This window comes from Rhinoderma darwinii, chromosome 4 (genome assembly GCF_050947455.1).
Source record: "Rhinoderma darwinii isolate aRhiDar2 chromosome 4, aRhiDar2.hap1, whole genome shotgun sequence".
NCBI classification, from domain to species: domain Eukaryota; kingdom Metazoa; phylum Chordata; class Amphibia; order Anura; family Rhinodermatidae; genus Rhinoderma; species Rhinoderma darwinii.
The window spans coordinates 150,175,498-150,193,437 of record NC_134690.1 but is presented as its reverse complement, the minus strand read 5'-3'; the positions used below and the strand labels follow the sequence as shown (position 1 = coordinate 150,193,437).

General features: G+C 40.3%; 1 protein-coding gene across 2 annotated transcripts in view; it reads right to left on the bottom strand.

Moving 5' to 3' along the window:
• ATP11B (ATPase phospholipid transporting 11B (putative)) overlaps nt 1–17,940 on the bottom strand; it is a 178,029-nt gene that overhangs the window by 63,357 nt on the left and 96,732 nt on the right. For both annotated transcript variants that reach the window (XM_075861675.1, XM_075861674.1), the window contains exons 20-23: nt 16,345–16,498; nt 16,111–16,213; nt 3,208–3,353; nt 1,503–1,562 (exon numbers count right to left, since the gene is read on the bottom strand). In XM_075861675.1, the coding sequence (XP_075717790.1) occupies nt 1,503–1,562; nt 3,208–3,353; nt 16,111–16,213; nt 16,345–16,498 (463 nt within the window). The remainder of the gene's footprint in view (nt 1–1,502; nt 1,563–3,207; nt 3,354–16,110; nt 16,214–16,344; nt 16,499–17,940) is intronic.

Genomic DNA, 17,940 nt, shown 5'->3' with positions numbered 1-17,940 from the left:
ATTTAAGGGATTTTCTGGGACTTTGGATATCAAGAACCTATCCTTAGAATAGCCCCAGCGCGCCAACGAGTGAAGGTGCCGCAGTGTCATTGTTTATCAGGCACTACGCCGTATATTTGATAGTGGCTGTGTGTGGTATTGCAGCTTAGTCTCTTGCTAGAATAAGACCGTGAACCGGACAACCCATTCCTTCAGTTTTTGCTGGTGATGCCATCAGTTGAACTCCCACCAACCTGATATTGATTGTCTATCCTAAGGATAGACCATTAATATCAAAGTTGCAGTAAAACCCTTTAACAGTATCTAAATTGCATTCTCCAATATCATTATACAGGGTGGGCCATTTATATGGATACACCTAAATAAAATGGGAATGGTTGGTGATATTAACTTCCTGTTTGTGGCACATTAGTATATGGGAGGGGGGAAACTTTTCAAGCTGGGTGTTGACCATGGTGGCCATTTTGAAGTCGGCCATTTTGTATCCAACTTTAGTTTTTTCAATGGGAAGAGGGTCATGTGACACATCAAACTTATCGAGAATTTCATAAGAAAAACAATGTTGTGCTTGGTTTTAACGTTACTTTATTCTTTCATGAGTTATTTACAAGTTTCTGACCACTTATAAAATGTGTTCAAAGTGCTGCCCATTGTGTTGGATTGTCAATGCAACCCTCTTCTCCCACTCTTCACACACTGATAGCAACACCGCAGAAGAAATGCTAGCACAGGCTTCCAGTATCCGTAGTTTCAGTTGCTGCACATCTCGTATCTTCAAGCATAGACAATTGCCTTCAGATGACCCCAAAGATAAAAGTCTAAGGGGGTCAGATCGGGAGGCATTTCTTCTGCGATGTTGCTATCCGTGTGTGAAGAGTGGGAGAAGAGGGTTGCATTGACAATCCAACACAATGGGCAGCACTTTGAACACATTTTATAAGTGGTCAGAAACTTGTAAATAACTCATGAAAGAATAAAGTAACGTTAAAACCAAGCACACCATTGTTTCTCTTGTGAAATTCTCGATAAGTTTGATGTGTCACATGACCCTCTTCCCATTGAAAAAACTAAAGTTGGATACAAAATGGCCGACTTCAAAATTGCCGCCATTGTCAACACCCAGCTTGAAAAGTTTCCCCCCTCCCATATACTAATGTGCCACAAACAGGAAGTTAATATCACTAACCATTCCCATTTTATTTAGGTGTATCCATATAAATGGCCCACCCTGTAGAGCCAATTTATAACCAAATCTATGCAGAACTTTCCCTGTTGGGAATTTGCAGCCTATATGGGGCAACACCTAAAAAGATAGAGTCGTACTCTAAGCCTAAACAGTCTTCGACAGTTGTTACACTGTGATAAATGAGAAATGTAAGCACAGCAAACCCGACCAGGTATGCACTGGATGGATTAAACATTTCCGTATATAAAATAGGGTAGTGTTCATAGTTAGATAAAGCAGGGGAAATGAAAACATTTAATAGTAACGATACACTTACTTGCTGAGAAAATAAACAAAAGAACTGATACAAAAATTGTGGTGTGATAAAACACACATTCTGAAAGAGAAAAACGCCAATGTTAAAGAAAAAAACTGTAGAAATTAAATTTTTAAATGTTTAAAAATGTTACTGCAAATCGTACAAATGCTTATTATTTAGTTTGTTATATACAAAGTGCAAAGGAGGCCGGATTTACAGCCAGTGAAGCTAATGAAGTGCGAATACACTGCGGTTTGGTTTTCCTGAAAAAAAGGAGATGAGATTTACTTACACTGCATTGGGGTGTTGGTAGCGTCCGTTCACTGTACTGTTCTCGTAACTAAAGACAATTGCGGATCCATGGGCAGCTCCCACTTACATTTACCAGCAGCATTGTGTTGACTTCATTAATATGTGAAACGGTGGATCACGTTATACAAGAAAACTGCTTATACTGAAGGACTTACAATATAGTATATCGGTAATCGTTTTTCAAAATGTTATTAACCCCTTCCCGACATCCGGCGTGTATATATACAGCGCACGCCGGGTGGGGGAATATGGAGCGGGCTCACGGACGGAGACCGATCAATAGATCAAGTGTGTCGCAGTCGACACTTCCGGGTAACAAGCGGGATCCCGTTGGAGTGCGATCCCGCTCGTTTAACCCGTTAAATTCCGCATTCAATAGCGAACGCGGCATTTCAATTACAAAAAACAGAGGGGCGACCCCCTGTAATAGCCCAACGGCCCCCCCGCGGCAAGATCGGGGGGAGCCGTTGGTTAGCACGTCTGCCTGGGGGCTTCATAGGAGACTGTCAGAATCGCGATATACTGCAATACATTAGTATTGAAGTACATCATGCAAGCGATCTAACGATCGCTGGTTAAAGTCCCCTAGGGGGACAAGTATAAAAAGTAAAAAACATTAAAATAAAGTTTTTGTAACAAATAAAAAATTCAAAGCTCAAAAAGCACCCTTTTCCCATTTTCCCTCAAGCACAATGTAAAAAAAATTAAAAAGCTAACATAACTGGTATCGACACGTTAGTAAAACTCTGAAGTATTACAGTATATCATTAATTAGTCCGCACGGTGAATGCTGTAAAAAATAAAAACCATCAGAATTGCTGTTTTTTGGTCCCTTCTTCTCCCACAAAAAATTGAATAAAAAGTGATCAAAAAAATCTCATGTACCCCAAAATTGTACCAATATAAACTGCAGCTCGCCCCACCAAAATTTTTTTTTTACCTCCTCCATTTGTAAACTTGGTAACGTGAAAGGAAGTGACATTTATTCTCTTACTGGGCACTTTATTTTAGTTAGCAGCCTCGGGACGCCGTTCAGTCACAAGACCAGCACTCTGACTCAAAGAATCCCACATAGACTGCTGTGCGGACCGGAGGTCAGTCTCTTTATACAAGCCTATGAGACTCACATCGAGGATCCACACGGCAGACACTGTAGGTTTCAGGGAGTCAATGTGCGGGTCACGTGACCGAACAGCGCGGTTTCCGCGTAAAAAAACTCAGTGTGAACAGGGCCTTCAGTAGATTTTCAGATAAAACAATTACCAAGGCAAATCACAAATAATAGTTTTATCGTTGATCTTTCCCTGTATTTACACTGGGCAGTTATCGTTACTCTTATTTAAAAACTAGCAAAGTTTAATAATTTTTCTGTGTATAAGGACCTTAACTGTACATTAAAACATGCACATACCTTATAAAAAAAGTACTGTACAAGAGTTGCTATTCTAATGTAGTAGTAGTGACCGTGCACCAAAAGAAGTTTTGAGAGGAATTTAAACCTTGCAATTGCATAGTCGCTGTTCCTTACAGCTTGTCTTCCTTCTTTACCCATGATTCCTGGAAATAAAAAAAACCCAGTACAAATACTGATGAATACACATGCATAGGTAGTTGCATATATACTAGTCCTTCTCAATGTATTAGATTATCAAACAGTTAATTTCAGAAACTCATATTATATAGATTCATTACACACACAGTGATCTATTTGCAGCATTTTTCTTTTTTTAACCCCTTCCCACCTTCCCGCATTTTACAAATCCTACAGGTTTCAATTTATGTGGTAATAACATCGGAATGCTTTTACCTATCCAAGCGATTCTAAGATTGCTTTCTCGTGACATATTGGACTTTATGTTACTGTTAAAATTTGCTGGGTATATTTAGTATTTAATTGTGGAAAAACACCAACATTTAGTGAAAAACTGCAAAGATTTGCATTTATCTAAATTTAAATATATCTGCTTGTAAAGGCAGGCAGTTATACCACACACAATTGTTTCTAATTAACATCCCCCATATGTCTACTTTAGATTGGCATCGTTTTTTGAACAACCTCTTATTTTTCTATGATGTCGCAAGGCTTAGAACTTTAGCAGCAATTTCTCACATTTTCAAGAAAATTTCAACGCTATTTTTTAAGGGACCAGTTCAGTTGTGAAGTGGCTTTTATATATTAGAAACCCCCATTTTAAAAACTTCACCCCTCAAAAGTATTCAAAACAGCATTTAGAACGTTTCTTAACCCTTTAGACGTTTCACAGGAATTAAAGCAAAGTAGAGGAGAATTTTTTTTTGCAGAAATCAGATATTTTTAATTGAAGTTTCAAAATTAGACAATGCAAAACATAGCATACAAAACCTTTCCATACCCTCTCCCCAGGCACCGTCAAATATTACAGAAATAAGAGACATATGTGGTGAGACATATTCCAAACATTGAATAAACAATTCACATAAGAGCAATTACAATACAGGTAATACAATACAGACATAGATCTCTCTTAATCCCCCCCACTCAGAAATTAATTTTTAATCCATTTTTTTTTATAACAAAGTTTTACCAGAGAAACGCAACTCCATATTTATTGCCCAGGTGCTGCAGTTTTAGGAAATATCCCACATGTGGCCGTAGCGTGCTACTGGACTGAAGCACCGGCCTCAGAAGCAAAGGTGCACCTAGTGGATTTTGGGCCTCCTTTTTATTAGAATATATTTTAGGCACCATGTCAGGTTTGAAGGTCCCTTGCTGTGTCAAAACAGTGAAAATCCCCCAAAAGTTACCCCATTTGTGAAACTACACCCCTCAAGAAAATTATCTAGGAGTATAGTGAGTATTTTGACCCTACAGGTTTATTGCAGAAATTATTCGATGTAGGCTGTGAAAATGGAAATCTACATTCTTCAAGGAAAATGTAGGTTTAGCAAATTATTTTTTCATTTCCACAAGGACTAAAGGAGAAAAAACACCACAACATTTGTAATGCAATTTCTCCCGAGTAAAACAATACCCAATATGTGGTCATAAACGGCTGTTTGGACACACGGCAGGGCTTAGAAGGGAAAGAGCGCCATTTGGTTTTTGGTTTTGGAGCTCAAATTTAGCAGGAATGGTTTGCGGAGGCCATGTCACATTTGCAGAGGCCCTGAGGGGACAAAACATTGAAACCGCCAAAAAAGTTACTCCATTTAGGAAACTAAACTCCTTGAGGAATTCATCTAGGGGTGTTAGTGAGCATTTTGACCCTACAGGTGTTTCATAGATTTTATTAGAATTGGGCAGTGAAAATAAAAACAATCCTTTTTCTTTAATAAGATGTAGCTTTAGCTCAATATTTTTTTATTTTCTCAACTAATAAAGGAAACAAAGAATCCCAACATTTATAAAGCAACTTCTCAATACCCCATATAAGATCATAAACTGCTGTTTGGGCACACGAAAGGATCAGAAGAGAAGGAGCGCCATTTGGCTTTTGGAGTGCAGATTTTGCTGGATTGGTTTCTGGTCGCTATGTCGCATTTGCAAAGCCGCTGTGGGACAAAAACAGTGAAAACCCCCAGAAGTGATACCATTTTAGAAACGACACCCCTCAAGGTATTCACCTAGTGGTGTAGTGAGCATGTTACCACGCAGGTGTTTTGCATAAATTAGTGTGCACTCGATGTTGCAGAGTGGAAATGGGATTTTTTTCCATAGATATGCCAATATGTGGTGCCCAGCTTGTGCAACCATAACAAGACAGCGCTCATATTATTATGTTTTATTTCCCGGTTTTAGAATAACCCTACATGGGGCACTAATCTTTGACCTGGACATTCGACAAGGCTCAGTAGTGAAAGAGTACCATGCGAAGTTGAGGCGTAATTTGGCGACTTACAAAGTATTGGTTCACAATTGCAGAGGCTCAGATGTGAAATAATACAAGAAACCCCTGAGAGGTGACCCCATTTTAGAAACTACACCCCTCAAGGAATTTATTAAGGGGTGTAGTGAGCATTTCCACCCACAGGTCTTTTCCATAAATGATTGAGCTGCAGATAGTGCAAAGCACAAATGTTACATTTTCCACAGATATGCCATTTCAGTGGCAAATATGTCATGACCAGCTTATGCCACTGGGGAGACACACCCCAAAAATTGTTACAAGGGCTCTCCCATGTATGCTGATGCCATATATGTGGAAGTAAACTGCTGTTTGGGCACGCTGTAGGGCTAAGAAGGGAGGGAGCGCCATTTGGCTTTTGAAGCGTAGATTTTGCTTGTTTGGAGTTTTACTGGTATTTCAGTTTATAATGTGGGGGTACATGTAAGCTGTGCGGGGAACATCAGGGGCAAAGTCAGGTGGTATAATAAAGGGGTAAAAAAATAAAATAATCCATAGATATTTGTTGCGCTATGAAGCAATCCTTTATGCACAGGTAAGTGTCGCACTAATAAATGGTGTCCTTAATTATCCCCCTTTTGGTCCACACTCCGCAGCTTTGCAGTGTGGGGAATTTTGCTGGAAAGTGTTGTCCTGGTATAATGCGGACACCCTCGCTTCCAACAGATAGGAAGGGTAGGGCCCAAACATGGTTCCCTAATTTTAGGGCCTCAATAAATCGCCTCTTGAAACAGAAGAAATGTTCCCCTTGGGCCTGCACAACTGCATATTTTTTTATTTCCGGACTTAATGGAGCCTTAACTAATTACATTTTTTCATAGATGTAGTGGTATGAGGGCTGTTTTTTTGCGGGATGAGCTGTAGTTATTATTGGTACCATTTTGGGATACACGCAACTTTTTGATCATTTTTTTATCCTATTTTTTGGGAGGCAAGGTGACCAAAAAAACAGCAATTCTGGCATTGTTTTTTTATATACAGTGTTCACCATGCGTTATAAATGACATGTTAACTTTATTCCGCGGGTTAGTACGATTCCAGCAATACCTAATTTATAGCACTTTTTTATGTTTTACAACTTTTTGCACAATAAAATTACTTTTGTAAAAAAGAATGTATTTTTTCTGTTGCCAAGTTGTGAGAACCAGAACTTTAATTTTTTCGTTGACGGAGCCGTATGAAGGCTTTTTTTTTGCGAGACGAGCTATAGTTTTTATAGGTACTATTTTTGGATACACGCGACTTTTCGATCACTTATTTCAATTTTTGTAGGCCAAAGTAACCAAAAAACAAATTCTGGTAGTTTTTTACGGCTTTTCTTCTTTACGCCGTTCACCGCGTGGAATAAACAACATAATATTTCTTATAGTTTAGGCCGTTACGGTCACGGCGATACCAAATATGTATGGTTTATTTTTTTCAACAACAAAAGGACTTGATGAGGGAAAAAGGGCGATTGTGTTTAATTTTATTACTGGAGACTTTTATTATAATTTTTCGAACTTTTTTTTTTCCACTTTTCTTTAGTCCCACTAGGGGACTTTAAGGTCCAACGGTCAGATTTTTTTTACGAATACATTCCACTACCTATGTAGTGCAATGTATTAGATCTGTCAGTCATTCACTGACAGCAAGCAGATTAGGTTTCGCCTCCGGGCGAGTCCTAATCGGCTTCCGTAATGGCAGAGCAGGCGGCCATTGTTAGGTTTCCTGTTGCCATAGTAGCAGTCGGCAGCACTGCGATTGCAGGGCAGAGCTTCCAATCTGCTGACAACCACAAAGATGCAGTGATCGCTGCATCTAAGGGGTTAAAGGCAGGGATCGGAGCTAGCTCCAGTTCCTGTGATACAGGTGGATGACAGGTACAGCCAGTTTCTTTAGCAATGTCCTTTTGTAGCTTACTGTCAAGTCAGCAGTCTTCCCCATGATTGTGTAGCCTACTGAACCAGACTGTTGGACCATTTAAAGGCTTGGGAAACCTTTGCAGTTTGGTGTTGATTAGCTGATTAGAGTGTCACCATGAGTCCACAATCTTCAACTTTTACCCAATATTCTAATTTTCTGAGAGACTAAATCTTGGGTTTCCATTAACTGTTAGTCATAATCAACAACATTAAAAGAAAAAAACGCTGGAAAAATGCTGTAATGAATCTATATAATAATATAGGAGATTCACTTTTTGAATGGAATTACAGAAATAAAATTAACTTTTTGATGATATCCTAATTCTTTGAGAAGGACTAGTATATACTTGTGGTGATAGTAAGAAGTACTTGATGCATCAGGAATCTGCTACTTTCAGATTCAGAAATTGTAATTGAAACAAGCTGCAACATTAACCCCTTCGCACACCTTGCCGTTAATGCACGTCAAGGTGTGCAGTAATTTCACGTTCCTTGACGTCTAGTTATGTCTGGATTTTAATAGTTAACCGGCGCGTGGCGTTACAACGCAGCGGCGGTTAACTGTGCAGGTTGTCTGCCCTGCTCTCCCTGTTGTCGATCAGCGGCCCAACGTAGCTGATTTTGGCAATTAACCCCTTAGATGCAGTGGTCGATTGCCGTATTTACGGGGTTCAGAGTAGATTGGCAGCCCCCACATGGAACCGTGGGGGTGGGGGTGGCTGCCAATGGTTGTTATGGCAACCAGAGGCTATTCTGGCCTCCAGGCTGCCATGTACGGAAGCCTATGGGATGCTGGTCCTCATAGGCTTCCTGTCAGAGTGACTGTCACGTCACAATGACAGTTGGAATACATTACACTACATATATGTATTCTAGCAGCGATCAGAGCTGCAAGTTTTCAAATCCCCTAGTGGGACAAAAGAAATAAATAAAAAAAAAGTAAGAAAAATGTTTTATAAAAGTGTAAAAATAAAAGTTATAAGTTACAAAAACAAAAATGCTCTGTTCCCGATAATAAAAGTGTTTTATTATAGGAAAAAATTGAACACGTTAAAAAAAAGTACACATATTTGATATCGCCGCGTCTGTAACGACCCAAACTATAAAAACTATAATATTATTTTTCCCGCACGGTGAACACCGCAAAAAAAATAAGTAAAAAACAATGGCAAAATCACTATTATTTTGGTCACCACCCCTCCCAAAACATAGAATAAAAACTGATCAAAAAGTCGCATCTACTCCAAAACAGTACCAATAAAAACTACAAACCGTAACGCAAAAAAAAAAAAAAGCCCTTACAGTTTTTTTGACTGGAAAAAAAAAATAAAAAAAAAATACGGCTCTCAGAACATGGGGACACAAAAAAATACATTTTATAAAAAAAAGGGATTTTATTGCGCAAACACTGCAAAACAAAATACATATGGTATCACCGTAATCATATCGACCCACAGAATAAAGTAAGATTGTCATTCATAGCTCAGGATGAACTCCGTAAAAAAAAAAGAATAAAAGCCATGGTCAGAATTGATGGTTTTTGGTCAACTTGCTTGCTAAAAAATTGAATAGAAAGTGATAAAAAAAAAAAAACGCATGTACCCCAAAATGGTACCAATGAAACTGCAGATTGTGCCGAAACAAATAAACCCTCACACCGCTCCAGTGGAGAAAATGTTTTTTCAATTCCTAGCCCTCTATGGCGATGCAAAACGTGTTCAAAAAGCGGTTAAGATTGGGCGCCATTTATCAGTGAAAACAGAGAAATAAGAGGGAGACCCCAGGTAGTTGGCAGGCACACTATTAAATTACAAGAGAGAGAGGATCGCCCTCAGGCGACAAGCCAAATTTCCCAACTACCCAAAAATAAATTAAATTTTAATCTTTATTAGCTACTTGTAGCAGGACAAACCACACACACAGATTTAAAATTCTCACTATCAGAGGATCGGATGACAGTAATTTGCCTGTACAGACAAGCATTAGGTAGCTACCAATAAGGCACGTATCAATAGGTCCAGTAAGTTAGATTTAACAGTAGTCAACTAAATGGATAGCATAGTGGATCCGATCAATGATAGGAATTAAAATGAGTTAGACAGCCCCCCCGACATGTTTCGCTACTAAGTAGCGTCCTCAGGGGTACACGGGGCTAATGGCGACGCGGCGAGACGGAAGCTCCTGATATGGACCGGTAGAATGACGTGTAGTGGGGGTGTGTCAAGAGAAACAACCAGTCACGTCATGGGAGACAAGTCCGTGGTGTGGGGAGGGAGGATCGACGAATGGGAGACAGAGTAAGGTTGGCTAATGGCAGAGGAGCTGGGGCGCAAGCGCAGAAGAGCAATACCGGACTTAGTCTATGTGTGTCAAGCCAAATATACGAGCGCTCATTGGCGCATGCGCAGATGTAATAGTAGTGACTTAGACGGAGGGTAGCAGGTTCCCATCACATTCTTCTGGGGTAGATATATAGAGGACATCCTCATCCTCTGGGATGGGGATGTCAACACCTTCACTGACTTCATGTCTATACTCAATACCAATCACATTGGCATGAAGTTCACCTACGAGATACATGACCATGCCATTAACTTTCTTGATCTCAAGATCTCTTTGGATCCTGGTCGCGGTGTCCAAACTGACATATTTCGAAAGGCCACAGCCACAAATAACTATCTACACTGGGATAGTTACCATCCCCCAGCCCTTAAGAAAGGGATACCTATAGGCCAGTACTTGAGAGCGAAACGAAACTGCTCTAGTGAAACATCTTTTCAATTGGAATGTGATAAACTCTATCACAAGTTTAGAGCATGTGGGTATCCCAAGAAATGGCTCCATAGGGCATACGCAAGGGCGAGGGCCTCCCAGAGAACTGACCTTCTGTCTAATAGGGGAACTGTAGCTACTAATACCGGATCATCTAGTGCCATTCGTTGCATTGGCACCTTTGATGCATGCTCCCCTCAAGTCTCCCAAATCTTACGGAGGCATTGGGATATACTTACTGCTGACCCTGACCTGAAGGATGCTGTCTCCGTCAATCCTAGCATCACCTACCGCAGGGGGAAGAATTTGCGTGACCTTCTGGTACACAGTCATCATTCAACTTCAACTAGTACTCTATCTACATGGCTCACATAGTCAGTCAAGGGGTTCCACCCCTGTGGTAGGTGTACCTTCTGTCCCTTCATGCCAACGGTTAAAGATTTTACTAATCCCACTGATGGCAAAACATACTCCATCAAACAGTTCCTTAACTGTCAGAGTAAAGGGGTCATCTACATTGTTAGATGCCCATGTCCCAAGCTGTACGTGGGAAAAACGGTGCCAGAACTGAGAAGACGTGTATCCAGACATCTTAGTACCATCAAACATAAAGAAGACACTACCCTCTCTAGACATACCCATGAGCATCATGGGGGTGATTCAGGGCTACTCAAATTCTGGGGGGTTACCCAGATCAAAATGGGCCCCAGAGCAGGTAATCTTGACCGTAGACTCCTACAGGAGGAAGCGCGGTGGATTTACCGTCTCAATACCATGTCTCCCATGGGTTTGAATGAGGGCTTCACTTTTAGTGCCTTCCTATGAACTTATTCTGCTGTTATTTTGCATCAGTAAAATATAGTGTTTCTATACTATGGCCACTGCGCCCCTCATTCTATATCTTGTAGTGTGTTACTATGCCATACATATCCCAAAGTATTGTTATATTTTGGTGACTATTTTTCTGACCCCACACATCCAGTGTGAGGGCTTTATATATGTCAATTACATTTACCCTTATGACAAGTACCACACAAATATGGCGACATATATGTATTTAGTAACATAGGGGATAACACTTATTGTCCCAGTATTTATGAATGGAATAGACATCTCGTGATATGGACCTTCTTGATGATGTTGGTACTTGGTGGACCTGCTATGTAATACTCACCATATACTAATGCTTCTATGTCATTTCTGTGGTTTCGTTATGGAGGGCCGTTAATTCTGGCTTTTGTGTAGATAGAGCACCCTTTTCCCCTCCCTTTTCTCATCTCTTACATGCACATTTAGCGTTCTTTCGCACATGCGTCTTTTTTTATGGCTATCCGATTGGATGAGCCACTTTCCATAGTGTATTAATATTTTTATCTACTGTGACCTTGTTCTGCTATGCTATATATACACATAGTTCAGACTTTATACATCTGTTCCAGTGCCCCAAACCCCGTTCCCCCCCTCCCCCCCCTTTTTTTCATTACTTCATTCCACTCACTCACTCCTCTTAGATTGCACACATTGGGCTGCTGCGCTAGCGCTTTATTTATCTGTAGCCATGTGGGAGATTAGTTTCCCACAGTTTACTGATAGGGACCAATGCCCCTTGACTACGTGTCTAAGACATAACATGTACCTCTGCGCCATTTGGTCCCGACCCGATATACTACATATATGTTAAGTCCGAAACTGTCCCTCTGCGCATGCGTCTCTACCTCCTCTCACTTTACTTATTCCCTTCTTCTAAGTACACTTATTGCGCTGCTGCGCCTGCGCCGTTTCTTGCCGGCAATGTGATGGGAACCTGCTACCCTCCGTCTAAGTCACTACTATTACATCTGCGCATGCGCCAATGAGCGCTCGTATATTTGGCTTGACACACATAGACTAAGTCCGGTATTGCTCTTCTGCGCTTGCGCCCCAGCTCCTCTGCCATTAGCCAACCTTACTCTGTCTCCCATTCGTCGATCCTCCCTCCCCACACCACGGACTTGTCTCCCATGACGTGACTGGTTGTTTCTCTTGACACACCCCCACTACACGTCATTCTACCGGTCCATATCAGGAGCTTCCGTCTCGCCGCGTCGCCATTAGCCCCGTGTACCCCTGAGGACGCTACTTAGTAGCGAAACATGTCGGGGGGGCTGTCTAACTCATTTTAATTCCTATCATTGATCGGATCCACTATGCTATCCATTTAGTTGACTACTGTTAAATCTAACTTACTGGACCTATTGATACGTGCCTTATTGGTAGCTACCTAATGCTTGTCTGTACAGGCAAATTACTGTCATCCGATCCTCTGATAGTGAGAATTTTAAATCTGTGTGTGTGGTTTGTCCTGCTACAAGTAGCTAATAAAGATTAAAATTTAATTTATTTTTGGGTAGTTGGGAAATTTGGCTTGTCGCCTGAGGGCGATCCTCTCTCTCTTGTAATTAATCAGTGAGACACCAGCCACTCATCTGCAGATTATTTATTTACCACATTATTATACCCACTTATTATGCCCTGATGTACTCCACACAGCCTATGCCCCCACATCATAAACTGAAATACAAGTAAAACCCCAAACAGAATACTACCAAGCTAAATCTGCGCTCCAAAAGCCAAATGCCGCTCCCTCCCTTCTGAACCCAACAGCATGCCCAAACACCAGTTTACGTCCACAGATATGGCATCGCCATACCAGGGAGAACTCTATTAATATTTTATGAGGTATTGGTCTTCAGTGGCACAAACTAGACGAAACATATTGTTTACTAAAATGGCATATCAGTGGAAAATGTTAATTTTCACTCTGCACCATCTGCTGCGCATTAACCCATTTGCGCACCACGACTCAATTGCTCCACATGCTGCGGTTGTCAGCTGTGTATTACAGAAGCCTGTAAAAATGACAATACACTGCAATACATTAGTATTGCTGTGTATTGTACCAGCGATGGAACGATTGCTGGCTCAAGTCCCCTAGGGGGACTAATAAAATGTGTATAAAAAATTGAAAAACTTTATTAGTGAAAAAAATTTAATAAAACCCCTTTTCCCATTTTTTCTCTAAAGTAATGTAAAAAATAAAAAATAAATCACAAAATTGTTATCGCTGCGTCGGTAAAAGTCCGAACTATTACAATATACCATTATTTACCTCGCACGGTGAACACCGTAAAAGATAAAGAATTTAAAACGCAAAAATCACTGTAAATTTGGTCACCTAAAAAGTAAAAAAAACGGTAATAAAGAGTTCAAGAAGTTGTATGTACCAAAAAAATTATACCAATAAAAACTATAGCTCATCCTGCAAAAAATAAGCCCTCACACCTCTCAATCAACCAAAAAAGAAAAAAAAGTTATGCCTCTTGGAATGTGGTGAAAAAAAACAATTTTTTTTTTAACAAATCGTTTTTACTTTGCAAAAGTAGTAAAATATTTAAAAAAAAACGATATAAATTTGGTGAAAGCAGTAAAAACAAAACCCAAAAAACAATGGAGGAGTCGCAGTTTTTTCCAATTTCAGCCTGCAAAGAATTTTATTTTCAGTTTCCTAGTACATTAAATTGTACTTTAAATGGTGTCCCGCAAGAAATAAGCCCTAACACCACAAATAAAACACCACAAACACCAAAAATAAAAAAAAGCTATGGCTCTTAGAAAGCGGGAAGGGAAAAACGAAAAAGAAAAAAATGGATCACTCCGGAAAGGGTTAATTAATTTCTAACAAAAATACATTTATGACCACATGTGGGGTATAGCCATACTCGGGAGAATTTCCTTTACAAATGTTGAGGTGCTTTTTCCTCATTTATGAAAATGAAAAAATTCAACATTTTAGTGGAAATAATGTTGATATTCATTTTCACAGCCTAAGGCCCAATGCACACAAACGTGCTTTTGCGGCAGCAATTCCCACGAAAATACACGGGAGAATTGAGGGCCCATTCATTCCTATGGGGCCATGCACACGACCGTGGTTTCCACGGTTCGTGCATGGTCCAGGAGCCCGGACCGCAGAAAGAACAGGCATGTCTTATCATGGCCGTGTTCGGAGGTCCAGGCTCATAGCAAATAATGGCCGCGGCCATGTGCACGTCCTGCGATTTGCGGGCTGCTCTTGGGTGACACTCCGCCCCCGACCAACCCGAAAATCACGGCTGTGCACATGGCTACGGTCGTTTGCATGAGGCCTAATTCTAATAAATTCTGCAAAAGACCTGTGGGATCTAAATCCTCACTATACCCCTAGATGGATTCCTTAAGTGGTGTAGTTTCCAAAATGGGGTCATTTTTTGGGATATTTACACTGTTTTGGTCTCTCAGGGGCTTTGCAAATGCGACACGACAGCCGAAAACCCTTTCAGATAAATTTGAGCTAAAAAAAGCCAAATAGCACTCCTTCCCTTCTAAGCCCTGCTCTGGGTCCAAACAGCAGTTTATTACCACATATGGCATATTGCCGTAACCGGTAGAAATTGCGTCACAAATGTTGGGGTGCTTTTTCTGCTTTATTCCTTGTAAAGATTTTAATCTTCACAGACTAATTCCAATGAATTCTGCAAAAAAAACTATGGGGTCAAAATGCCAACTATACTACTAGAAAAATTCCTTGAGGGCTGTATTTTCCAAAATGGGCACACTTTTGTGGGGTTTCCACTGTTTTGGTCCCTCCAGTGCATTGCAAACGCGACATGGCACTGAAAACTATTCCAGCAAAATCTGCGCTCCACAATCCAATTGACGCTCCTTCACTTCTGAGCCCTGCTGTGGGACCAGACAGCAGTTTATTACCACATATGGAGTATTGCCGTAATCGTGAGAAATTGCTTTACCAATGTTGCAGTGTTTTGTTTTGTTTTTACTGTTTTGGCACCACAAGACCTCTTCAAACCGGACATGGTGCCTAAAATATATTCTAAAAAAAGGAGGCCCCAAATTCACTAGGTGCTCCTTTGCTTCTGAGGCCGGTGTTTCAGTCCATTAGCACACTGGGACCACATGTGGAATATTTCTAAAAACTGTGGGCAATAAAATATTGAGTTGCATTTCTCTGGTAAAACCTTCTGTGTTACAGAGAAAAATTTATTACACATTAATTTTGGCAACATAAAAAAAAAACGATATTTGTAAATTTCACCTCTGCTTTAAATCCTGTGAAACGCTTAAAGATTAAGAACACTTTCTGAATGCTGTTTTGAATACTTTGAGGGGTGCAGTTTTCAAAATGGGGTGATTTATGGGGACTTTCTAATATATAAGGCCCTCAAAGCCACATCAGAACTGAACTGGTCCAAGAAAAAATAGCCTTTTGAAATTTCCTTGAAAATATGAGAAATTGCTGCATAGAGATATGGGATATGTGAAATAGTAACTATTTTGTGTGGTATCCGTCTTACAAGCAGTTACATTTCAATTTAGAAAAATGCTAATTGTTGCAAATTTTCTCTACATTTTGGTGTTTTTCACAAATCTTGAATTTATCAACCAAATTTTTTCACTAACAGAGTACAATGAGAAAACAATCTCAGAATCACTTGGATAGGTAAAAGCATTCCCAAGTAATTACCACATAAAGTGACACACATCAGATTTGAAAAAATCGTCTTTGTTCTCAAGGCCAAAACAGGCTCTGCCCTGAAGGGGTTAACAATATTTTCATACTTTTCTCCATTACCGTAACTTTAAAGCACACACAATACAAATCAGAATGAACTATCTTCAGAAGAAACTGCAGTGCACAAAAGTAAACCATTTACTCACCTATGCCAACATGAGCTTCTTGTATCATGCTCACATCATTTGCACCATCACCAATGGCAAGTGTGATTGGCTTCTCAGGAGACGTTTTTAATAACCTTACTACCTGGATAAAAAGGGGGGATACAACGTGTAATTAATTGAGAGAGTGAAGTTAATCGTTTATGCTGCTAAAAACTTGAGATAAAGAGGAGAGCAAAAGTTATTGATTATTTAGCAATAATTGACTTATCATACCTTGGCTTTTTGTAACGGTGCCATTCGACAGCATAGCACTGCAGAGCAGTTTCTGCACACTTCCATGAAAAGTTTTTCATGTTCCCTGAGTGCAAGAGAAAGGCTGGCTCCATCAACAACCAGCCCGTGCTGGATCACATGATCTTCTTTCTGCCTAAATTAGAAAAGGGTAACAAAATATTTTGAATGTTATATGGGAGAATACATTGGAAGGGAGCTCCTAAAATGCAAAATGGAATTTAAAGAGGCTCTGTCACCACATTATAAGTGCCCTATCTCCTACATAATCTGATCGGCGCTGTAATGTAGATGACAGTGGTTTTTATTTTGAAAAACGATAATTTTTGAGCAAGTTACGAGCAATTTTAGATTTATGCTAATTAGTTTCCTAATGACCCACTGGGCGTGTTTTTACTTTTTACCAACTGGTCGTTGTGAAGAGAAGTGTTTGAGGCTGACCAATCAGTGACCAATCAGCGTCATACACTTCTCATTGTTCCAGCCCAGCTTCTTTCACTGCACAATCACGCTGGGCTGGAACAATGAGAAGTGTATGACACTGATTGGTCTGATTGGTCTTCACAACGCCCAGTTGGTCAAAAGTAAAAACACGCCCAGTTGTCTATTAAGAAACTAATTAGCATAAATCAAAAATCACTCATAACTTGCTCAAAAATGATCGTTTTTAAAAACAAAAACCACTGCTGTTATCTACATTCCAGCGCCGATCAGACTATGTAGGAGATAGGACATTTATAATCTGGTGACAGGGCCTCCTTAAAGAGGCTCTGTCACCAGATTTTGCAACCCCTATCTGCTATTGCAGCAGATAGGCGCTGCAATGTAGATTACAGTAACGTTTTTATTTTTAAAAAACGAGCATTTTTGGCCAAGTTATGACCATTTTTGTAATTATGCAAATGAGGCTTGCAAAAGTCCAAGTGGGTGTGTTTAAAAGTAAAAGTCCAAGTGGGCGTGTATTAGGTGCGTACATCGGGGCGTTTTTAATACTTTTACTAGCTGGGCGCTGTGAAGAGAAGTAACATCCTCTTCTCTTCAGAATGCCCAGCTTCTGACAGTGCAGATCTGTGACGTCACTCACAGGTCCTGCATCGTGACGGCCACATCGGCAGCAGAGGCTACAGTTGATTCTGCAGCAGCATCAGCGTTTGCAGGTAAGATCGACTTACCTGCAAACGCTGATGCTGCTGCAGAATCAACTGTAGCCTCTGGTGCCGATGTGGCCGTCACGATGCAGGACCTGTGAGTGACGTCACAGATCTGCACTGTCACAAGCTGGGCGTTCTGAAGAGAAGAGGATGTTACTTCTCATCAGAGCGCCCAGCTAGTGAAAGTATTAAAAACGCCCCGATGTACGCACATAATACACACCCACTTGGACTTTTGCAAGCCTCATTTGCATAACTACAAAAATGGTCATAACTTGGCCAAAAATGCTCATTTTTTTAAAATAAAAACGTTACTGTAATCTACATTGCAGCGCCTATCTGCTGCAATAGCAGATAGGGGTTGCAAAATCTGGTGACAGAGCCTCTTTAAGCACTAATATAAACCAACTGTAGTATTTCTCTGACA